The sequence below is a fragment of the Asparagus officinalis genome, chromosome 7 (assembly GCF_001876935.1).
Source record: "Asparagus officinalis chromosome 7, Aspof.V1, whole genome shotgun sequence".
Taxonomy (NCBI): domain Eukaryota; kingdom Viridiplantae; phylum Streptophyta; class Magnoliopsida; order Asparagales; family Asparagaceae; genus Asparagus; species Asparagus officinalis.
The window spans coordinates 68754681-68774254 of NC_033800.1; the positions used below are offsets into that span (position 1 = coordinate 68754681).

A 19574-nucleotide genomic window follows, 5' to 3' on the forward strand; every position below is an offset into this window, starting at 1 on the left:
TTGATTTTTATATTTATTTGCAAATATTAAGATTTGGGAAAGTTTGTAACTATGGAAGAGTTGAGGGGTATATATGCAAAAACCCATAACTTAAATTGTTCAAAACTCACCCGTGATGATCGGAAACATCTTATTGTCATAACATAAATACTTTTTATACATTATTGTCACCGGAGCAATAATATACATATTAATTAAGTAGACATAGGCAACAAAATATACCATTTACTTATGAGCTTTGCTACAGGGACCCAAAATATGGGACCAATAAAGGGGACAAGTGAGGTGTCCCCCTCCTATTATTAATGATGGCCAACTCATTATCCAATAGGAGGGGGACACCTCACTTGTCCCCTATTGGTCCCATATTTTGGGTCCTTAAAGAATTTTTCTTTACTTATTTAGCCTAACAAAATAGCGGGGGACGAGTGAGGGTTGTAATTTGGAAAACACCTTTTGCATGAATCGAATTAGCTTATTGCATATGATGTACTAATTAGATGTGTATTTATATTAAAGATACCATCTCTTAAATCACAATTTGCCATTTATGTCAAAGCAATTTGAATCAAATATAATAATCATCATATCTCATGAATCACAATTTATAATTTATATAAATTATGAACTACTTCCTCCTTAATTTATTTATAAGTATCTAGTTTCAATCAATATATAAGTTTATAGTAAGTAAAATAGTATATGAGGCTGACATGTTTCACTTTATGAAGCCAAATCTTAATTAACATGAAACTAATAGAGTTGAGAATGTACAAGATCTCTTTGCAACAATAGAACTATGAGGGTCTAACTGCAAATTGGTGATAGTACAGGGGGTGTATCCGCAAAGGTGACCAATATTTATCCCTTTACCTCTTCAACTTTAACCCTCCAAAGTTTCCTTTCTCATAGATTTGTTTGTAATTTATTCCTGTTTCAATAGAAACATGATTATGAAAGAAGGAAAGCACAACGTTCTCCTCCTTTGTTGGATTCAGATCCACATCCATATTCTCTTGAATAAGGATATATGATGAAGTACTGATACCTCTTATTAGGATTACAAATAAACCAAATCCTATTTAAAACAATAGATTCATTAGTTTGGTTTGGAAGGAAGAATCCGTGATGCCTTCTATGTGTGGTGGTCTAATTGATTGGAGATTGATGATTTTGTCAAACTTAATGACTACTATTATAGGTAATTGGTTGGTGTAATAATTCATATGTCGCCAATAATATAATAAGAAACAGCAAGTTCTTGATCAACTACATACAAATAAAATAAATTCATTCAAGCCTACCCTAATTTAGCTACTATCTCAAGCCTACAAGAGAGTCAGCACACAAGTTGTCGTTTGGTTCACCAATGCCTTCTATCTAATGCATCTGGCTCGTACGCAAGAGGACCTCACATCATCAGAACTTTCTTAGCTTTTGAATATATGCTACGCATGTTATTATGCAAAAATAAGAGAGAGAGATATTTTGAGGCAAGAGAGTCAGAAATATCCTTTGATTTTCAAAGTAAATAATCATCTAGAAAGTTGAGGGGGGATATTATTTATGCACGAAACAAATGCACTGCTCTTCTTATATTGTCGCAAGTAAGATGTAAAGGAAAAAACCAAAGCACAAACTTACTGTAATAAAATAAAGTATGCGCTAATCTTGGTGTTTGGCAACCTACCACTAGACAAACTAATGAAAGGGGAAAAAAATCAACCATTAGATAAGCCATTGTTGGAGAATAAACAAATGGAGACATTGATCTCATTAAATTTAATTATGAGTTAACTGTAAAGTCTGTAATTAATCACCAAACAAATTTAAATGTTATATATCTGCAAACTGAAATATCTTGCAAACTGGTAAGGCTGCAGTAACGCTCCATTTATCTTATCCGCACAATGTCATGGTGTACGGATTTGTCTGCATAATCAAACAATGTTTGAAGTGGGGCCTCTTGGATTATAATGAAAACACATGGTAAATATATTGATGAGGATGTACATGTAAGAAAAGCATTTATTATCTTTTACTGCGCACTTATGTCAGTAAAATATTAACAGTATCCTTGTCATGTGACACCCCCAATTACTCGTATATAAATGTGCTCAAGGTTGATGATATAGTCATACAAGACCAAAGCCATTGCAACAACAACAACAAAAAAAATGGCTTCAAAACCAGGCCCTCTTACTCAATGGCCATGGCAAAAACTTGGCAACTTCAAGGTATATATATCACCATTTTTATTTTATTTTTTTGCAATAATTTCTTTACTTACATTTTTTTTGGCTACGTTTTAGTATGCTTTGCTAGTTCCTTGGGTGGCAAGGAGCATGCACAAGGCCATAAGAGCTAAGAATGAAGGAGAGGAGATAGATTTTTTGAACCTTACAATACTCCCTACTCTACTGATAAGATTGCTCTACTCTCAGCTTTGGATCACCATCTCCAGATTCCACACTGCAAGAACCAAGCACAAGATTGTGAACAAGAGCCTTGACTTTGATCAAGTTGACAGAGAGAGGAACTGGTACATCAAGTTTATTTTCTCCATATTTGACATTGTTAACCAGTAGCATGTTTTGTGTTCACGGGACGGTTAGTGTACTAAGAAAAAAGAGTATTCTTAGTACAGTAATGCTGAAGTATTCTTGGTCGAATAATGCTAAGTAGACTATACAAATTTCATAGTAATTTTGCACCACAGGTGACAAAAAAATTGTGGAGGCCTACTGTACTATGACTTATAATGGAATAAAATTTGTACTATAACTATGTTACTCCTTTTATATCGCCGTACTATGCTCTAGAAATCCTCATGATTTGTACTGATCAATGACATACAGTCGCTTTGATTAACCAACTATCAAGAGAGACCTTTGTTTTGGCTTATTTTTAGAGGTTAGACTAAAAGATAATGGATGTTGGGTGCAGGGATGATCAGATAATTTTGACAGCTTTGTTGTTCTTTGTGGGGAATGAGGTGATTCCAGGGGCTGCTTACTTGCCATGGTGGAATACTAAGGGAGTCATTCTCACTGCAGTGGTTCATATGGGTCCTGTGGAGTTCATCTACTATTGGCTTCATAGAGCTCTCCACCACCACTTCCTCTACTCCAGATACCACTCTCACCATCATGCTTCCATTGTCACTGAGCCCATAACATGTAATGAGTCTCTCTCTCTCTCTCTCTCTCTCTCTACACACACACTCACAAATTTTTAAAAAATCAAAACAGCAACATGTGAGTACAGTGTTATGAATCATTAGATGTAGAGAGATAGTTTGGAGATTTCAAAAGTTATTTTTATGAAGTTTTTTTTTTTGTTTTGAAAAGAGAATGCAAAATTTGTATATTGCTTTTATGAAGACTAAGTTCTGTGATTTTGGAAAAGAAAGTAAAATTTTGTATTTTTTCATATTTTTATGCAAAAAAGGATGGATCTGAAAGAGATTTATTATGACACAAAGAGACATGGCTTTTGTACTTGCTAAGCCACAAGTGGAGTCACATCATATGTATGCCTGTAGTCTGTTTCTATATATATACTAGTCAATGCTTTAGGATAGGGTCCTATTTCCTAAATGCTACTTTTTTTTTTGATAGCTGAATGAGGATTCCTTCACTTTTTGGGAGAGGTTTTGTTTTATCATGAGATCCATAGACGATACAAGGCTCAATAAATAAGCTACTAAATGCGATTCCTTTAGGCTAGGTGAAAGTAATAAATGAGTTTGTTTTTCCAATCCAATAAGTTATTTTGAAGTTACTGTGTTCAAATTTTTTCTGCATGCATGTTTCCTCCTATTTGAACATTAAACAACAAAATTCATTTAATGCTGACTAAACTCCACCTGCCCATTTAGTTTATTTGGTAGATAGGGATGTGGTAACAATTAACAATTTTCCGACACAAAGTAGCCTGTATTTGGCTAATCTGCAAGAGAATCACAAATATATCTTAAGATACGTGCGTCAACAACCGCAAATTAGGCTCATTAATTAATCACTAATCATTCACAAAATCAAATTGTTTTATTGTTACCAAATGATCTCAATGTTGATAGTTAACTTTTAAGATAAGTATACGTTCATGTATTTAAATACATACATGATTAACTAATGCCTCACTATTTGCAGCCGTGATCCATCCTTTTGCTGAAGAAGTTGCTTACTTCACTCTTTTTGCAATCCCTCTGTTATCAATGGCTCTCACTGGAACTGCATCAATCATAGCTGCAGCTGGGTATTTGATATATATTGATTTCATGAACTACTTAGGCCATTGCAACTTTGAGCTTGTACCAAAATGGCTCTTTGATGTCTTCCTTCCTCTCAAATACCTCATGTACACCCCGTCGTAAGTCCCCATTAACTTGATATAATTGTAAATTTCACAAAATCTCCCTGACGTTTCAAATTTATAGTTAAAACCCTTCTGAACTACTGAAAAATAAGCAATAAGATTGAATTGCCGCAAAACGAAGTAATTTGTCGTGGAGAGTTTGAATGAAATGCGTTCATGTTTACACATTAGCGTTGTTGATGAGATTTTTCAGTATTTCAGGATGCTCTAGTATGATTTTAAAAGTTGAGACAGGTTTTTGTGAAAATTTTGATGTTATTTTGTTAAAATTATGCCTTATATAGGTTTCATTCCCTCCACCACACACAATTTCGGTCGAATTACTCCTTATTCATGCCATTTTATGACTACATATATGGTACCGTGGATAAATCTTCGGATACACTCTATGAAAGTTGTTTCAAGGGAAAGGAGGAAGAAGCACCTAGTGTCATTCATTTGACACATCTTACTACATTGCAATCAATATATCATCTAAGATTAGGGTTTGCTTCGTTCTCATCAAAGCCATATGAATCCAAGTGGTACATGTGGATTTTTTCACCGGTGACATGGATGTCGATGATCCTGACCTGGATTTATGGAGCTACTTTCACTGTGGAAAGGAATGGGATGAAGAAGCTTAATATGGAGACTTGGGCAATTCCAAGATATAGCTTTCAAGTGAGACATTGGAATTCTTAGTTCATTTGAATTTTATGGTATGATTATTGTAATTACCTAATTTTGACATTTTTGCCTCTGATTTATGGGCAGTATATGACATCTTCTCAGAGAGAGGAAATCAATGAGTTGATTGAGAAGGCAATTTTAGAGGCTGATGAGAGAGGAGCCAAAGTCATTAGTCTAGGTCTCTTGAATCAAGTAAGCGCGACACATTTCGGTATTTACAGCACATTTTTGGACTAATTTCTTTACTTGATGTTTTTATGTGATAAAGTACACGGGTGACATCAGATTGCAAGATAGATTTAATTTGCCAGTTATATTTGATTCTGACTATTAGTTATATTTGAATAAGTTATATCTGATAATCCTCCTAACTATTTTAATTCCACATTACTTCTTCTATTCAACTAAAACGCTTTGAAGGTGTCACATGCTAAGAATGTCACCAAAGAAGATGAGCATATCCATCAGACCCCCAAAAAGAATCACCCTGTTATCTTTTTTATTATTTCCATTAACATATATCACGATATGCATCCTGAAATGTTGTGATATATTTAGCTCATGTTTTTGCAAATAAGTAACTACAGGCAGATGAATTGAATGCAAGCGGAGGACTCTACTACATAAACAATCCAAAACTTCAAATTAAAATCGTAGATGGGACAAGCTTGGCTGCCGCTGTAGTTGTTAACAGAATCCCCAAAGACGCCAAAAATGTTCTGCTTGTTGGAAAACTCTCTAAGATGGCTTGTGTCTTAACTCTATCCATATGTCAAAAGGGACTCGAGGTACATATCAATTAATAACAACAAACATTTCATTTCATTTATATACACGTATATTCGATGGCAATACATAAAAATTTGGTCTCTTACAGGTAATGGTTGCACGAAGAGATACGTACGAGATTCTAAAGCTAAAGTTACCGAAAGAGCTTGTAGATCATGTTGTTTTCTCTGAGAATTATGAAAACCAGGTAATCTCTCTGAAGTTTATTCCTCTATACATGTAGCATTTAAATCTGAATATGAATGTATTGTCGACGAATTTGTTCAGGTATGGTTAGTAGGAGATGGGCTGAAGGATCACGAACAAAAGAAGGCAGCAAAAGGGGTACACTTCATTCCATTTTCGCAGTTTCCTCCAAAAATTATACGCAATGATTGCATTTATCACAGTACGCCATCTCTCAGGACACCAAAGGAATATGAAAACATGCACACATGTGAGGTAACCCATTAATTAACTACAAACTCAACCTTTGATTTGTAAGTTCCTCAAAAGCAAAAGGGTCTAATTGCATATAGATCCCCTGCTGTATATTTGTTCTATATTTATTAACGCTGTAGATTCATTTTGGAAGATATACCTAATTGGGTGAAATTTTTTGACACTTTTACCCTTGGGGCAATATCTGCCAAACTTTCACCTAGGCAGGCTAGAAGGGTCAAAAAATTTTAACCAAGGGATTGATCTACGAACATGAATGTACAGGGATGTTAAGTTCAAAATGACAATACAAAAGAGCAGCTGCGTGCAATTAACTAAAACAAAAATTGTATGAAGTTATTGGTTTTATTTTTCAAATTACAGAATTGGTTGCCGAGGAAAGTGATGAGCGCTTGGAGAGTAGCTGGAATTGTGCATGCATTAGAAGGATGGGATGCACATGAATGTGGAGATATTGTGATGGATATCAAGAAAGTTTGGCGTGCGGCTTTAGATCACGGCTTTGTTCCATTTGAGGGTGTAAAATGCAATTAGATATTGGGATTTATCCTGTTGTTGTGCTTAAATGAGTTGTGAAATGTGAAATAATTAGCACATAGTACATTATTGATTACTAGCCAGTGAAGGTGTCTCTTCTCTTGATACACTACAATTATGTATGTGATCATGAAGTTGTAAGTTCGTTACAAGAATGATTTGTTGGATTTTTTGGTCAAAATCGCTTTCCAAAAAAATAAGTTTTCAAACTATGTATTTATTAATTACTAGTATTTTTTAGAAATTCTTAGTAGCGTAGTAGAAAGTTAAAGTTTTGCTGTTTCAAAAGGTCTTGTGTTCGAGGCTTGCCAGCAGCAAGTCGATAATTATTTTTATTCAATTGATTCTTCATAAATTCAAGTGGGTCGTGGGCGTGGGCCTATGGGTTCGTGGGCTATGGGCTAATGAGCCGGGGGTCGGGGCTAATCGGGCTGAGGTGCTAATTGACGCTTTGTAAGGCGCACTTCGCACGGAGGCATCTAGGCTAGGTAGCACCACGTTGGCTGCCACGTTGGCTGCCTCGCAGGCTACTTCGCAGCATGCGGGCGAGCCTCGCGTTCGCAGCTCGGAATGCGACCCTCGCGTTCGCGTGAGGCTGGTAGCGACTCTCGCGTTGCATAGAAATGTGACCCTCGCGTTTAGACGTTTCTACACGCAGTAATTAAGTAGTTACAACAATCAATTTATTTGCTGTTTCAATCATAATTATCATTATGATTTGTAACATTCATATTTATGACTATCTGTGACCCTTGAGCTAGCCTTAGAGGCCTATAAATAGCCCCTTGGGGCAGCTCTTGAGGATACTCGTGTTAGACCCTAGAGAGGGGTGATTAGGGTCTTATGCTAATCTAATCCGATTTTATGCCAATTAAAAAACTAATTCAAATATTATTCTTGCAAGATAGATATACAATATGATATGAGCAAGAATATGCAATATGAACAAAGAGATATATCCTAGCAAAGAGGTATATGATGAAATATATGCAAGGATATATAAACTAACACAAGGGTGAAATAAACAAGATAAGAGTGATAGTGTGCAAATAAATAATGCAAACACACAATATGATCACGGAGTTCGGACCTTCCGTCCTACGTCTCAGCTCCTCACTCCCGGGGAGAAATCCACTATCACAACCAGGTTTTTTACGTTTACCCAAACAATGTTTACACCTCACACTCGGTTTTCTAGCTAACCGAAAACTTTACAATCTCCACTCTTATAATCCTACTCTACACCCTCTCAAGTATTGGACCTAGACGTGTCTTCCTCAAGTGCTCGGATACAACCTCTCCCTAGGTTCGTTAACCGACACCACTCCTCTTGGGAAGATCCCCGACTTACACCACACACTTCTCTCGGTGTACAAGTGTGTTACAAAGTGAATCTCACAATAAGCACAAATACAATAAATGATTGTTCTCTAATATGGATGAGAACACAATAAAAGCTCACACTCAATTGTTACAACTCTCACCAACCCAAATATACAATGTATGCAAATACAATAAGCTCAAGTGGGTGTGTGTAAACAATGAGTGAAATTAAATCAACTAAACTCAATTGAAAATACTAGCTTAATGAAAATGATAAACAACAAAGAATTAATACAAAGCTAGTATTGAGTTTAGAAATTCTTCTCTGAAAACAAGATGGAGAGATGGATTAACATGAAGCCCAAGGAATGTAGATGATCTCCTCCACTTGTGTAAAACTTCTTCACAAACAAATCTCTTTTAAACAAACACTAAACAAACTTAAACCCTTGTTAAACTCTTGTTTAAAAACTTCTTGGATTGCTACTGAAAACTGAGGTATAAGAGGGTATTTATATGAAACCCCAAAGCTAAGAGAAAGCCAAGAAAAGACAAAAAAACTAGCTCAAAAACGGCTCTGGAAACTAGTCGTTGGAACATGAAAAGACAGTGCGGCTGTCGACCGTGGAAATCTCGCGATCAACCGCGAGCAGCAAAAAGGCAAAACTGGGCGCTGGAAAAACCGACGGTCGACCATGGCGGTCGACCGCGAAAGTCTCTGGACTGCATACGGTTGACCACCACGGTCGATCGCGACCCATCAAAACATATATTGAGTCTCTGGACTCAAGGCGGTCGACCGTGGCGGTCGATCGCAAACTGACACTAAAGAGAAACAAGTTTTGTAAAACTATTTTGCTGACTTTAAAACCCTGTTTAAAAACGTTTTCGCTGAAAGTTGCTTTCATTGCCGAATTCATTATAATACTGATTGCTTACAAAGAATTCAAAATATTCAATAAAAAGAAACAAATAAAAGGTTACAACTCTCTCGAAAATAACGCAAGATCTGTTCGTCGTTTCTTGCTTGCGTGGGTCTTTAGTCGGTGACGGGGACGTCGATATCCGTGGACTACCTGACAATCAGATCAGATCTAGAACTCCGTCGATCCGCGAAGGAATCTAGAAGCAGAAGCGCTTATCTCGGCAACGGCGAGATAATTGCTCTTCTCAGGATTATCGCAACGGGATAATCCTAAGGAACGGATGCGGGTGATGCAGATCTGAAGAATCTCTCTCTCTTGCGTTGAAGAACTCGATCAATCTTCAATCCGACAGGGCCTCGCCAATTCTCCAAAATTCCAGATCTCTAAAAAAAGAAGCTCCAGGGGCTGTATTTATAGGCTTTAAGGAGATCCGGGCGGTTAAAACCGCATAACGGGTATTTTTAGGGGCTGGAGACACCTCTGGGTGTCTCGGCGAGGCCGAGACACATCTGGGTGTCTCGTCCTGACAACCCGTTTTTGGGCCTGGAGACACCCCAGGGTGTCTCAGCGAGGCCGAGACAGCCAAAGGTGTCTCGGCCTTGGCCGAGACACCTTGGGGTGTCTCGTTTGTGCCGAGACACTTCGGGGTGTCTCAACTCAGTCTGAGACGTTCTGTTTTGAACATTTGTCCGTTTTCGCCGTATCTTCGTCGTCCGAACTCGGAATCATGCGATTCAATATGTGTTGGAAAGACGTCGAGAAGATCTACAAGCTCCCATAATTGAATCATATGTGAAGTGGACAAGACACGAGAGGCTCTCCGCCCTTTTGCAAGCGATACGGGGTTCCCGATCAGCTCGTGTTTCCGTCACTCCGAAGTTGCATTGTTTCGCATGGTCCGTCGACTCACTTCAAGTGTTTATCATCGTCAAATGATCTCCTGTGACTCGGATAGTGATATTCATCATCTTCTCTCTGTCTCGAGCCGTGTACGGGGACCTATAGACAATTTTTGATGCCTACAAAAAATATCAAATAAATTCTAAAAAATATAAAACTTTGGGAAATGATTGTAGACATGATAATACACATGCTACAAGAATTGGTTTTTAAAAAGGACCTCCCAAATGAGAAATATCATCATTTTACAAAATAGTCCAAAACATGAAAATATAAACACATGAGTTTTAACATTTTAGCTTAACCATGTTTTGAAACAATACAAAATGATTTTATAGACTTAATAAAAGATGTATATAATTATTGTTAAGTTCAAAACCTGAGAATATAATATTTTCACAAAAACAATAGAATATGAAACATATGAGTATGTATATGAATATATATTTGTTTCATATCTATGAAATTAAACCAAACCAATTTATCCACGTAAAAACAAACTTGTATGAATATAAAATATATATATATATATATATATATATATATATATATATATATATATATATAGATAGATATATATAGATAGATATATAGAAACCAATAAAATGTGTGTGTATATATGATTGAGCTTAAAGTACTAACACACATAATATAAATCTAAACTAATGTTACCCAAGATTGATCTTGATCTTCATTGTAGCTTAACTTGGTAAACTTGGATGAAGCTTAAACTTGGATCTTCAACTTTGAATAGCAAGGCTTCAACCACTATTCCATTAGATATGATCGTTGAAGCGCAATTCCATCCATCATCCAACATATTGTTTGCCTAGAATAAATATAAAACACAAACACTAGACAAATAATATTAGATGTAAATTGTTTGTAAATCATCATCAAAACAAGAAGGCCAACAATCTCCCCCTTTTTGATGATGACAAACAATTTACAAAAAGGATATATGTATGAAAGGAAATAAATATACAAAGTATAATATATTATGCATATAAACAAGAAAGAATATACTCATAATATTTCTCCCTCTTTGACAACATCAAAAAGAGGACAACACCAAAAGAATGAAGAGAACGAAAGCTCCCCCTATCAATATGAATGGGTGAGTAAAAAAATATAGGGATTGCTCCCCCTATCAAAATACCTCATGAATGTATGAAATGAATGCTAAGGCATACATATGTGAGAAAGCATAGATTAAAAACATGCTAAACATAACTCACATACAAAAAAATATAATGAGAACACATATAAATATGTTAATATGAAAGAAGTGTCTCATTACACAATTTTAAAAATATAGTGTATAAAAATAGATTTATGAAATCAAAAGATAGAACATGAGAATCACGCAAAAAGTTTTCAAATCAACCAAATAAGATCATAAATCAAAGTAAAATCCAAAAACAATGTTTAATCAATAAAGAAAACTTTCTTTGTAGGACTTGATCAAACCACTCATAGAGTACATTATAAAGCATATTTAAAATTTGAATCATCTATTTGTGCTTATATAATGAATTCAAAAGAACAAATCAAAGTAAAATTTTCATAGTTCAAAAGTAACATACAAGAATCATGAACTATGGATTTAAAAAAATTTAAGAGTATAAAACCAAACCATTATTGATTTTCAAAAATCAAGAGAGGCAACCATATCTAGCTCTTGAGCTAGTAACAACCCATATAAACATTTAAGCACCCGGTAAACAAGATTTGGGAATAAACACCCAATAAACCCGGAGGGTTATATAAACACAAACCTCTCATCAAAACAAAACTAATAATCATGAAAACAAAAGATTTGATCAAATAAAAAGAATTGTTTTCATGTTCAAAAGTTTAAAGTATAATTTTTCAAAACCAAGAAAAAAGAAAAATAAAAAAACACTAAAATTCTTGGTTTAAAATCAAATTTTTTTTGGTACCCAAATATTATTGGTACCAAAAGGTTTAGGGACATGACCCCTATCATTTAAGCTCAAAGCCCTAGGGTTATGAACCCGTTTGGGCACATGTAGTGCACGGATACGGTCACAACAAAAATTATATAAATGACCTTTACGATTGCAATTTGTGCAATGAAAAGGTTGAATAATTTGCGTTGACCAAATGATTGTGCACGGGAAACATTAGAAACATTTGCAAACATAGATGAATTATTTGAAGCTTTTTGTAAATGTGAAACATTATCAAACCAAAACTTTCCTAAGTGGCCAAATCTACTACAAACATTACATTTATAAACATGTAGTCTACTAGAAACATTTGGCAAATGAGACTTATTTTTCAAATCAAAACAATATTTGGCCAAATGATCAAAACAATCACAAATATCACATTTAAACACATGAGCATGCTTATGACGAATATGATGAGTATGTGCATGTGTATGTGATGAAGAAGCCTTATGAGATGCATAAGAAGCATTGGTATTAGCATTTTTAGATTTTTGTGCATCATAGAAAAATTTAGCTAGATGGCCTTTTCGGCCACAAATGGAACATTTATAAATTTTGCTATAAATATGTGCATAGTGAGTGTTGGATTTGAAAGAATTAACACGAGACTTTGCACATAAGTCCATAAGTTTCTCATTATTAACAATGCATGTTTTAAGAGTTGAATCTAAAGATGAAATACGATTTTTAACAATATTCAACTCATCATTAGACACATATGCATTTTTATTAGAAGTAGAACATCTATAGTTATTTGCAAAAGAAGCAACTTTATTTTTCATGTTCCCTACTTCTAATATGGCATTATCTTTTTCATGAGTTAAACTAGCAACATTTGAAATTAAAGAATCATGAATAGTTTCAAACTTAGAAGCTAATAACTCATGATCGGATTTTAATGCATCATTCTTGCTTTGTAAATCAATAAAATCTTTGTGCAATTTGTTATAGGCATGCAATAAATTTTCACTAGCACAAGCAAGTTAATCACTAGATAAATCATTGATGGATTCGAACTCGCAAACCTCACTAGGGCTATCGCCTAGTGGCCGTGTGCATGATGAAGCTCCAATATCACTTGAGGAAGAAGCTCCAATATCACTTGAGGAAGAATCCTCCAAGCCATGTCAGATTTCCTCTAAGTTGCCTTGATGTGCTTCTATGAATTTTCATAAATTGTAAGCACTATCAAAATAAACAAATTTGTTAGAAAAGGATGAGTCAAAGGCATTAAGCAAATATTCTAACAAAAGCTTGTTCATATTAAACATTCTTTTATCATTGTTACTCCATTTGGATTTTTTCGAAGTGGGTATAATATAAGCATCTTCAATAACTTCCCATAAATCGAATTGTTTATATCTAATAAATATGTTAAATCTAGAACATCATTGGTCATAGGGGAGATTATCTATTTTAGGAGCAACAATAGGATCATAGCCTAAACAAGATGCACAATGTATGTCCATAAAAAGAAAATGTATGCAAGCAAGATACAAATAAAATCAAAACAAGATAAGCACAAAAAGATAACTTGGATCTTTAACTCAAGACGATTAGACTTTAAATCAAAGAGCGCCAAGCTCTGATACCAATTGTTAGACCCTAGGGGGGGGGTGATTAGGGTCTTGTGCTTATCTAATCTGATTTTATGCCAATTAAAACTAATTCAACTATTATTCTTATAAGATAGATATACAATATGATATGAGCAATAATATGCAATATGAAGAAAGAGATATATCCTAGCAAAGAGGTATATGATGAAATATATGCAAGGATATATATGTTTTCATTGAAAGCTGCCTTCATTATTGATTTCATTAAACTTCAATCATTACAAATGAATTCAAATAACGAAAATAAAACAATTACAACTCTCTTGAAAATAAACACAAGATCCGTTTATCGTCTCTTACTTGCGTGGGTTCTTCATCGGTGCCGGGGTTTATCCGTGGACGACCACGAATCAGATCCGGTTAACGAAAAATTAGGCAGAGCTTCTACCTCACCAAGGGGGTATTTGCTTGAAGCACTAAAATCGACCAAGCGAAATCAGTAGCTCTTCTCGAGATTAAGACAAAGCCTAATCTCAAGGAATGGACGTGCGGGGCTTCCGATCCTTCGAATGACTTCTCCTTCGTGCTGAAGTTCGCCGAGATCTCGTTGGCCATTGCTGAAATTTCATGCTCCTTGACTCTTCAATCCAGCAGCACCTCGTCCTCTTGATAAAATTCTAGATCTGCAAAATGGAGGCCTTAGGCTGATATTTATAGGCCTCGGGTGCGGTTATTTGGATGAGAACAAGTAATTTGGCTCTATTTTCAGTTAACAACAGCCTAATCACGTTTGGGGATGATATCAAGTCTGTTAGGAACCCCTGAAATAGATAAATCCTGTGAAAAACCGCTTTAAAACCGCCAAAACACGTGATTGGGCCCCAGACTACGCGACGCAGGTCAGACAGATCCGACCCTCGCTTGCGCGGGTTGGAATCCAATCCGTCCAATCCGACCCGCGCTTGCGTGGGTCGGTCTGTTCCGTCCTGCGCTAGAGCGGGTCCGTCGCTTCTGCCGAACTTTTTCTTTCGGGACTTGTTCTTTTGTCATTTTCGCGTATTTGGTCGACTTGTTGACTTGTACGATTCGTTACGGGACTGACCGTCGAACGCACGTTGGTTGACGCGCGCGTGTTGACCGACGCATGCGAGTTAATTAACGCGCGTGTGTTGGCCGACGTACACGAACTGATTAATGTGCGCGTGTTGGTTGACGCGTGCGTGTTGACCGACGCGTGCGAGTTGATTAGCGTGTGCGTGTTGGCCGACGTGCACGAACTGATTAACGTGTGTATGTTGAACGACGCGCACAAACTGATTGACGAGCGTGTGTTGACCGACGCGCACGAGCTGATTGACGCGCGCGTGTTGACCGACGCGCACGAACTGATTGACCCGCGGGTGTTGACCGACGCGCATGAGCTGATTGACGCGCGCGTGTTAACCGACGCGCACGAACTGATTGACCCGCGGGTGTTGACCGATGCGCATGAACTGATTGACGCGCGCATGTTGGCTGACGCACGCGTGTTGACCGACGCGCGCGAGCTGATTGACGCGCGCGTGTTGACCGACGCGCGCGAGCTGATTGGCGTGCGCGTGTTGATTGATGTGCGCATACGAACTGATTGACGAGCGCGTGTTGACCGACGCGCATGAGCTGATTGACGCACACGACCTGATTAATGCGCGCGTGTTGATCGATGCACGTGAGCTGATTGATGCGCGCATGTTGGCCGACGCGCGCGTGTTGACCGACGCACGCGAGCTGATTGACGCGCGCGTGTTGACCGACGCGCGCGAGCTGATTGGCGTGCGCGTGTCGATTGAGTGAGCCTTCTTGACTCGTCCACTATTTGTTTTTTGAGTTGCATGTGGGAACTTATCGGTAATTTTAGACGCCTACAGATACACCCTCCAAAGTATTTCAGCCTCATTCTTTTATAGAGGAGTCTGAAATGCTTTGGATATGATGGGCCCCCACCTTCAGTCGGTGTTAAAGGACCTACATCTTGTTTCAATTCTTGACTTCTCCATATTTTAGTCTATTCTGTATTTTGTCGGATAGCTGAAATTTTTTTTCCCGGTGCTGTGTTTATCGTCTGACCGTTGTTGAAGCCTTGAACCAGAATTGGTGAGTAGATTTCATCTCGTGTCATTGAATTGACTTTTGAACTAATTATCTACATCGCAACGTGTTGACTGACGTTGACCTGGGGCTAGGCGTTGACCAGCATTGATCCTAAGGTTTCGCATTAATTTTCATCGCAATGCGTTGACTGGCGTTGACCTGGGGCTACGCGTTGATCGGCGTTGACCCTAGGGTTTCACATCGATTCTGAGGAAGACCAGTTTATACTCGTATACTCCTGGGAGTTCGGGAATTAGTTTAATATCGTGTACCCGTTGGAGGTTGCCGGGTTATCCTTAAGAATTATTATACATAATATTCTCTAGGAACTTCCCGTCAAAAAACAATTTAGACTCGTGTACCCATTGGAGTATGCGTGGGACCTGAATATCCCGAAAGTGAGTGGAATGCTTCAAAGTTATCCGGAAATATTAGCTCTCGAAAATTCCGATAATAGGCGAAAACGCCGTAAAACGACCGAAAATATGAAATCGGATCCCGAATATTCTAAAAGTGGGCTAAAATGCCGCGAAATCACCCAAAAATATGAAATTGGGTCCCGAATATCTTGAAAATAGGCGAAATGCCGCGAAGCCACCCAAAAATTTAAAATTGGGTCTCGAATATTCCAAAAGTGGGCTAAAATGTCGCGAAATTACCCAAAAATATGAAATTGGGTCCTGAATATCTTGAAAATAGGCGAAATACCGCGAAGCCATCCAAAAATTTAAAATTGGGTCTCGAATATTCCAAAAGTGGGCTAAAATGCCGCGAAATCACCCAAAAATATGAAATTGGGTCCCGAATATCTTGAAAATAGGCAAAATGCCACGAAGCCACCCAAAAATTTAAAATTGGGTCTCGAATATTCCGAACATGAGCGAAAATACCGCGAAATCACCCAAAAAATATAAAGTTGGGTCTCGAATATTCCGAAAATAGGCGAAAACAGGTGAAAACGGCCGCCGGATCACACTTGACCCGCACGAACGTGGGTCAGATGGATCCGACCCGCGTAAGCGCGGGTCGGGCACAAATTTGACCCGCGTTTCGTGGGTCGGGTGTTGTGTGTGGGGGATTAAAATCCCAATCTCTCTCCCCTTCTTCTATTTTCGGTCCCAGCTCTGTAGGCGTATAAAATTGCTTATAGGTCCCTTAGCACAGCTCGGCACAAACCGACAAATCAACGAGGCGACGAGGTTAACGAATCGCACGCAAGCAACGGAATATATCCATTCGCGTGTGGAATCAAGCCAAGGGTTCGAAGAGTCAACGAGTCATCCAACCAAGGGCAGACTCGGCACTTGTGGCCGAGCCACCTCAGCCCAGATCTGTGCCTAGGCACAGATCTGGGTGCCTATAAATAGGCCAAGGGTGGTTCATTTGAAGGGGTTGGAACTTTGAGAGCCGAAACTCTGCCGAATTGAGAATTGAGCTTGGAGTTTTGAAGACTTGAGGACTTGAATATTCAGATCTGGTTCTCGGCGAGCGTCCACGTCACAAAAGGCAGGAGTTCGAGAGAGGTAAAGATCAGATCTGAGATCTACACGAGATCACACTCCGGATCAAAGCTTGGCCTTTGATCCCGAGAACTAAGGGCGATTATTTCCTTGGTGAATTAATCCCCCCCCGGCTATTATTTCCTTCGCAAAATAATACCCATCAAATCGTGTAGATCCGACCGGATCTAGATCGCTCGGTGGTCCACGGATTAACCCCGGCGTCGGCAAAGAACCCACACAAGCGAGCGACCGCAAAACAGGAGCTCGCGATTTGTTCTAAAGGAGAAAGTTGTAATCTTTTTTATTTTCTTTGATTTTGTTGTAACCGGATCTAAAAAAGACCGGATCTTTTGTAACAAAAAAAAATCAATTACTTGAGATAACAATGAATTCAATGAAGGCTATTTTCACCGCGAACAATCTGGCGACCACAGTGGGAGCCACCGATCTCGCTGCCGAGATCGTCACGTCGCAGCCGCGGATCTCAATCCCGGTCGAGGAGGAGGTCGAGTATGAATTCGACCAGGCCAAGTTCGAGGAGTACCTTTCATCCTCGTCCGAATCTACCTCACCCCGCAAGTCCAAAAAGTTCTCCTCAAGGAGAAAAGCTCGTTGGTTTGAAGAAGTTCAGAACGCCAACGAAGCTCTCTCCCCGGCTGACGCCAAAGTTGCGTCGGGTGAAGTTCCACCGACCTCCAACGAGGTCAAACGCTGACGCCAAAGTTGCGTCGGGTGAAGTTCCACCGACCTCCAACGAGGTCAAACCTATTCTTGTCAACACTTCTACTGTTTAGGGCGTTGTGACTCTCTCGAAGAGAGCCCGCCAGAGGCGACGTCAACGCCTTGCGCGGCAATTCGCCAAAGCGATGGAGTCCACGGACGGGGTCCGCTACAACGCGGATCTGAAGAACAGGAGAGGCAAACAGCCTCAACAACTGAAGAATGGCGGTTCCTCCAAGCCGCCAACGAACGAATGGATCCGGGTCAAACGGAACCGTTCGACACTTGAAGAGCGGATTCACAAACGCTGCGCATTGCTTGCACAAGCAAAAATCCTTGTGCAGAAGGCTGAGGAGTTGAAGAAAGAAAGAGTGGCCAAGAAGCCTCCATCAACCCGCCAAGTGTGGAGGCCGAAGCAGCCTCCATCCAAAGTTCAACCTCCGGTGAATCAGCCAAAGTCGCCGGTAATCCCAATAGCTTCTCCGGGAGATCATGCAGAATCATCCCGAAGGAAAAAGCCAGTCTTGGAGCGCCTCGGTCCGATTCCTGACGAGAGAGGCAAAGCTCCTGTTCAAGATCGTTTGGGCCCGATGAAGAAGCCCCGGACGACGCAACATACTGGAGGTCGCCGTCACCTCCAACATGACAAAGAGACTAGGGCAGTCATGCGCACCAACTTGCGCATTGAAGTCCAGGAGCCCGCCGAGAACTCACGCCCAAAAAGGCATGTTTCGAGGCGCGTAACTTTCGAAAGCCCAAAGAAGGCAGTTCACCCTCAGAAGGAAACATTATCATCTAATGACGATAATGTTATACCTGAGAAGTCGTGCCAACACACGATAGGTCAAGCAGACGAATTGTACTATCGTGCTGGGGGTACGACTAAAACCAGAAAGAGGAATCCCCGAGAACAGGAAACTCAATGTCCTTGTTCCAAACTCATTCAGGCAGTATTGTCTGAATGCAGCTGCATCAAGACGGTCCCCGAACGAGTTTCGGTTTTCGAAAGACTTAGTACCAAAACGCCAAAACCAAGGCCTAGGCGTTTTCGACGAAGAAGAACGGTGGTTGAAGATGGAGAATTTCCGAGTGTCACCACCAACATGACCAGTAGAGGGACATCGGCGCGGGACAATCTCGAATCGATTCTGAAAGCATCCCGGCCTAGAACCCGTCTGCAGTCCGGAACCATCAAGCGAGCAACCTATGGTAGGGTTCGGACAAGACTCCCTTCAGAAGATGAAGAATCTGATGCCGGCTCCGCGGTTGCATCAGATAATACGGTATCTAGCGAGGGACAACCCCGCGAGGCACTTATGATAAGTACGGAGCAAGTGGCCAAAATGCTTGAAGACGCCTTAGCTAAGCAACAGGAAACCTTCAGGTTCGAAATGCAGATGGCCATGCAAAACATGAGAGAAATGCATGACCAATAAATCCAGGCATTGACGAACCAGCAAGGCGAGCCAAGTCGCCGTAACCCGGTTAATCTGGAAGATGAGGATACAAATGCGAATGAGACGCATAATGCCAATAATTCTCTCGTCAATGCAGGGGGTGGTAATGAGAATGCTAGCGAAAACACAGGTGAAAACTTGAAGATTAAAAATCTCGAGAGAAAAATCAATATGTTGATTTCCGCTCAAGAGATGAAGAAAACAGGCATTCTGTGTCCATACCCAAGAGAGTGGGAATCCCTCGCCAACTTCTTCGATGACG

General features: G+C 39.2%; 1 protein-coding gene across 2 annotated transcripts; it reads left to right on the forward strand.

The window, feature by feature from the left end:
• Positions 2123-7000, forward strand: LOC109849475 (protein ECERIFERUM 1-like). 2 transcript variants are annotated; one of them, XM_020419313.1, is made up of 11 exons: positions 2123-2237; positions 2313-2542; positions 2947-3179; positions 4155-4374; positions 4665-5043; positions 5137-5244; positions 5640-5840; positions 5930-6028; positions 6109-6165; positions 6246-6282; positions 6646-6784. In XM_020419313.1, the coding sequence occupies exons 1-10, from the start codon at positions 2178-2180 to the stop codon at positions 6261-6263; spliced, it is 1605 nt and encodes a 534-aa protein (XP_020274902.1). In that variant the 5' UTR covers positions 2123-2177; the 3' UTR covers positions 6264-6282; positions 6646-6784. The 2 variants fall into 2 exon arrangements, with proteins under 2 accessions (XP_020274902.1, XP_020274901.1); XM_020419312.1 differs by having other exon boundaries at positions 6109-6282; positions 6646-7000.

What these genes read in the sequence shown, in the direction of transcription:
- LOC109849475 (XM_020419312.1), top strand. Translation starts at nt 2,178, where the DNA reads ATGGCTTCAAAACCAGGCCCTCTTACTCAATGGCCATGGCAAAAACTT. An exon ending in TGTCACTGAGCCCATAACAT is followed by an intron (nt 3,180 to 4,154) that starts GTAATGAGTCTC and finishes CACTATTTGCAG; the next exon opens with CCGTGATCCATCCTTTTGCT. An exon ending in TATGTCAAAAGGGACTCGAG is followed by an intron (nt 5,841 to 5,929) that starts GTACATATCAAT and finishes GGTCTCTTACAG; the next exon opens with GTAATGGTTGCACGAAGAGA.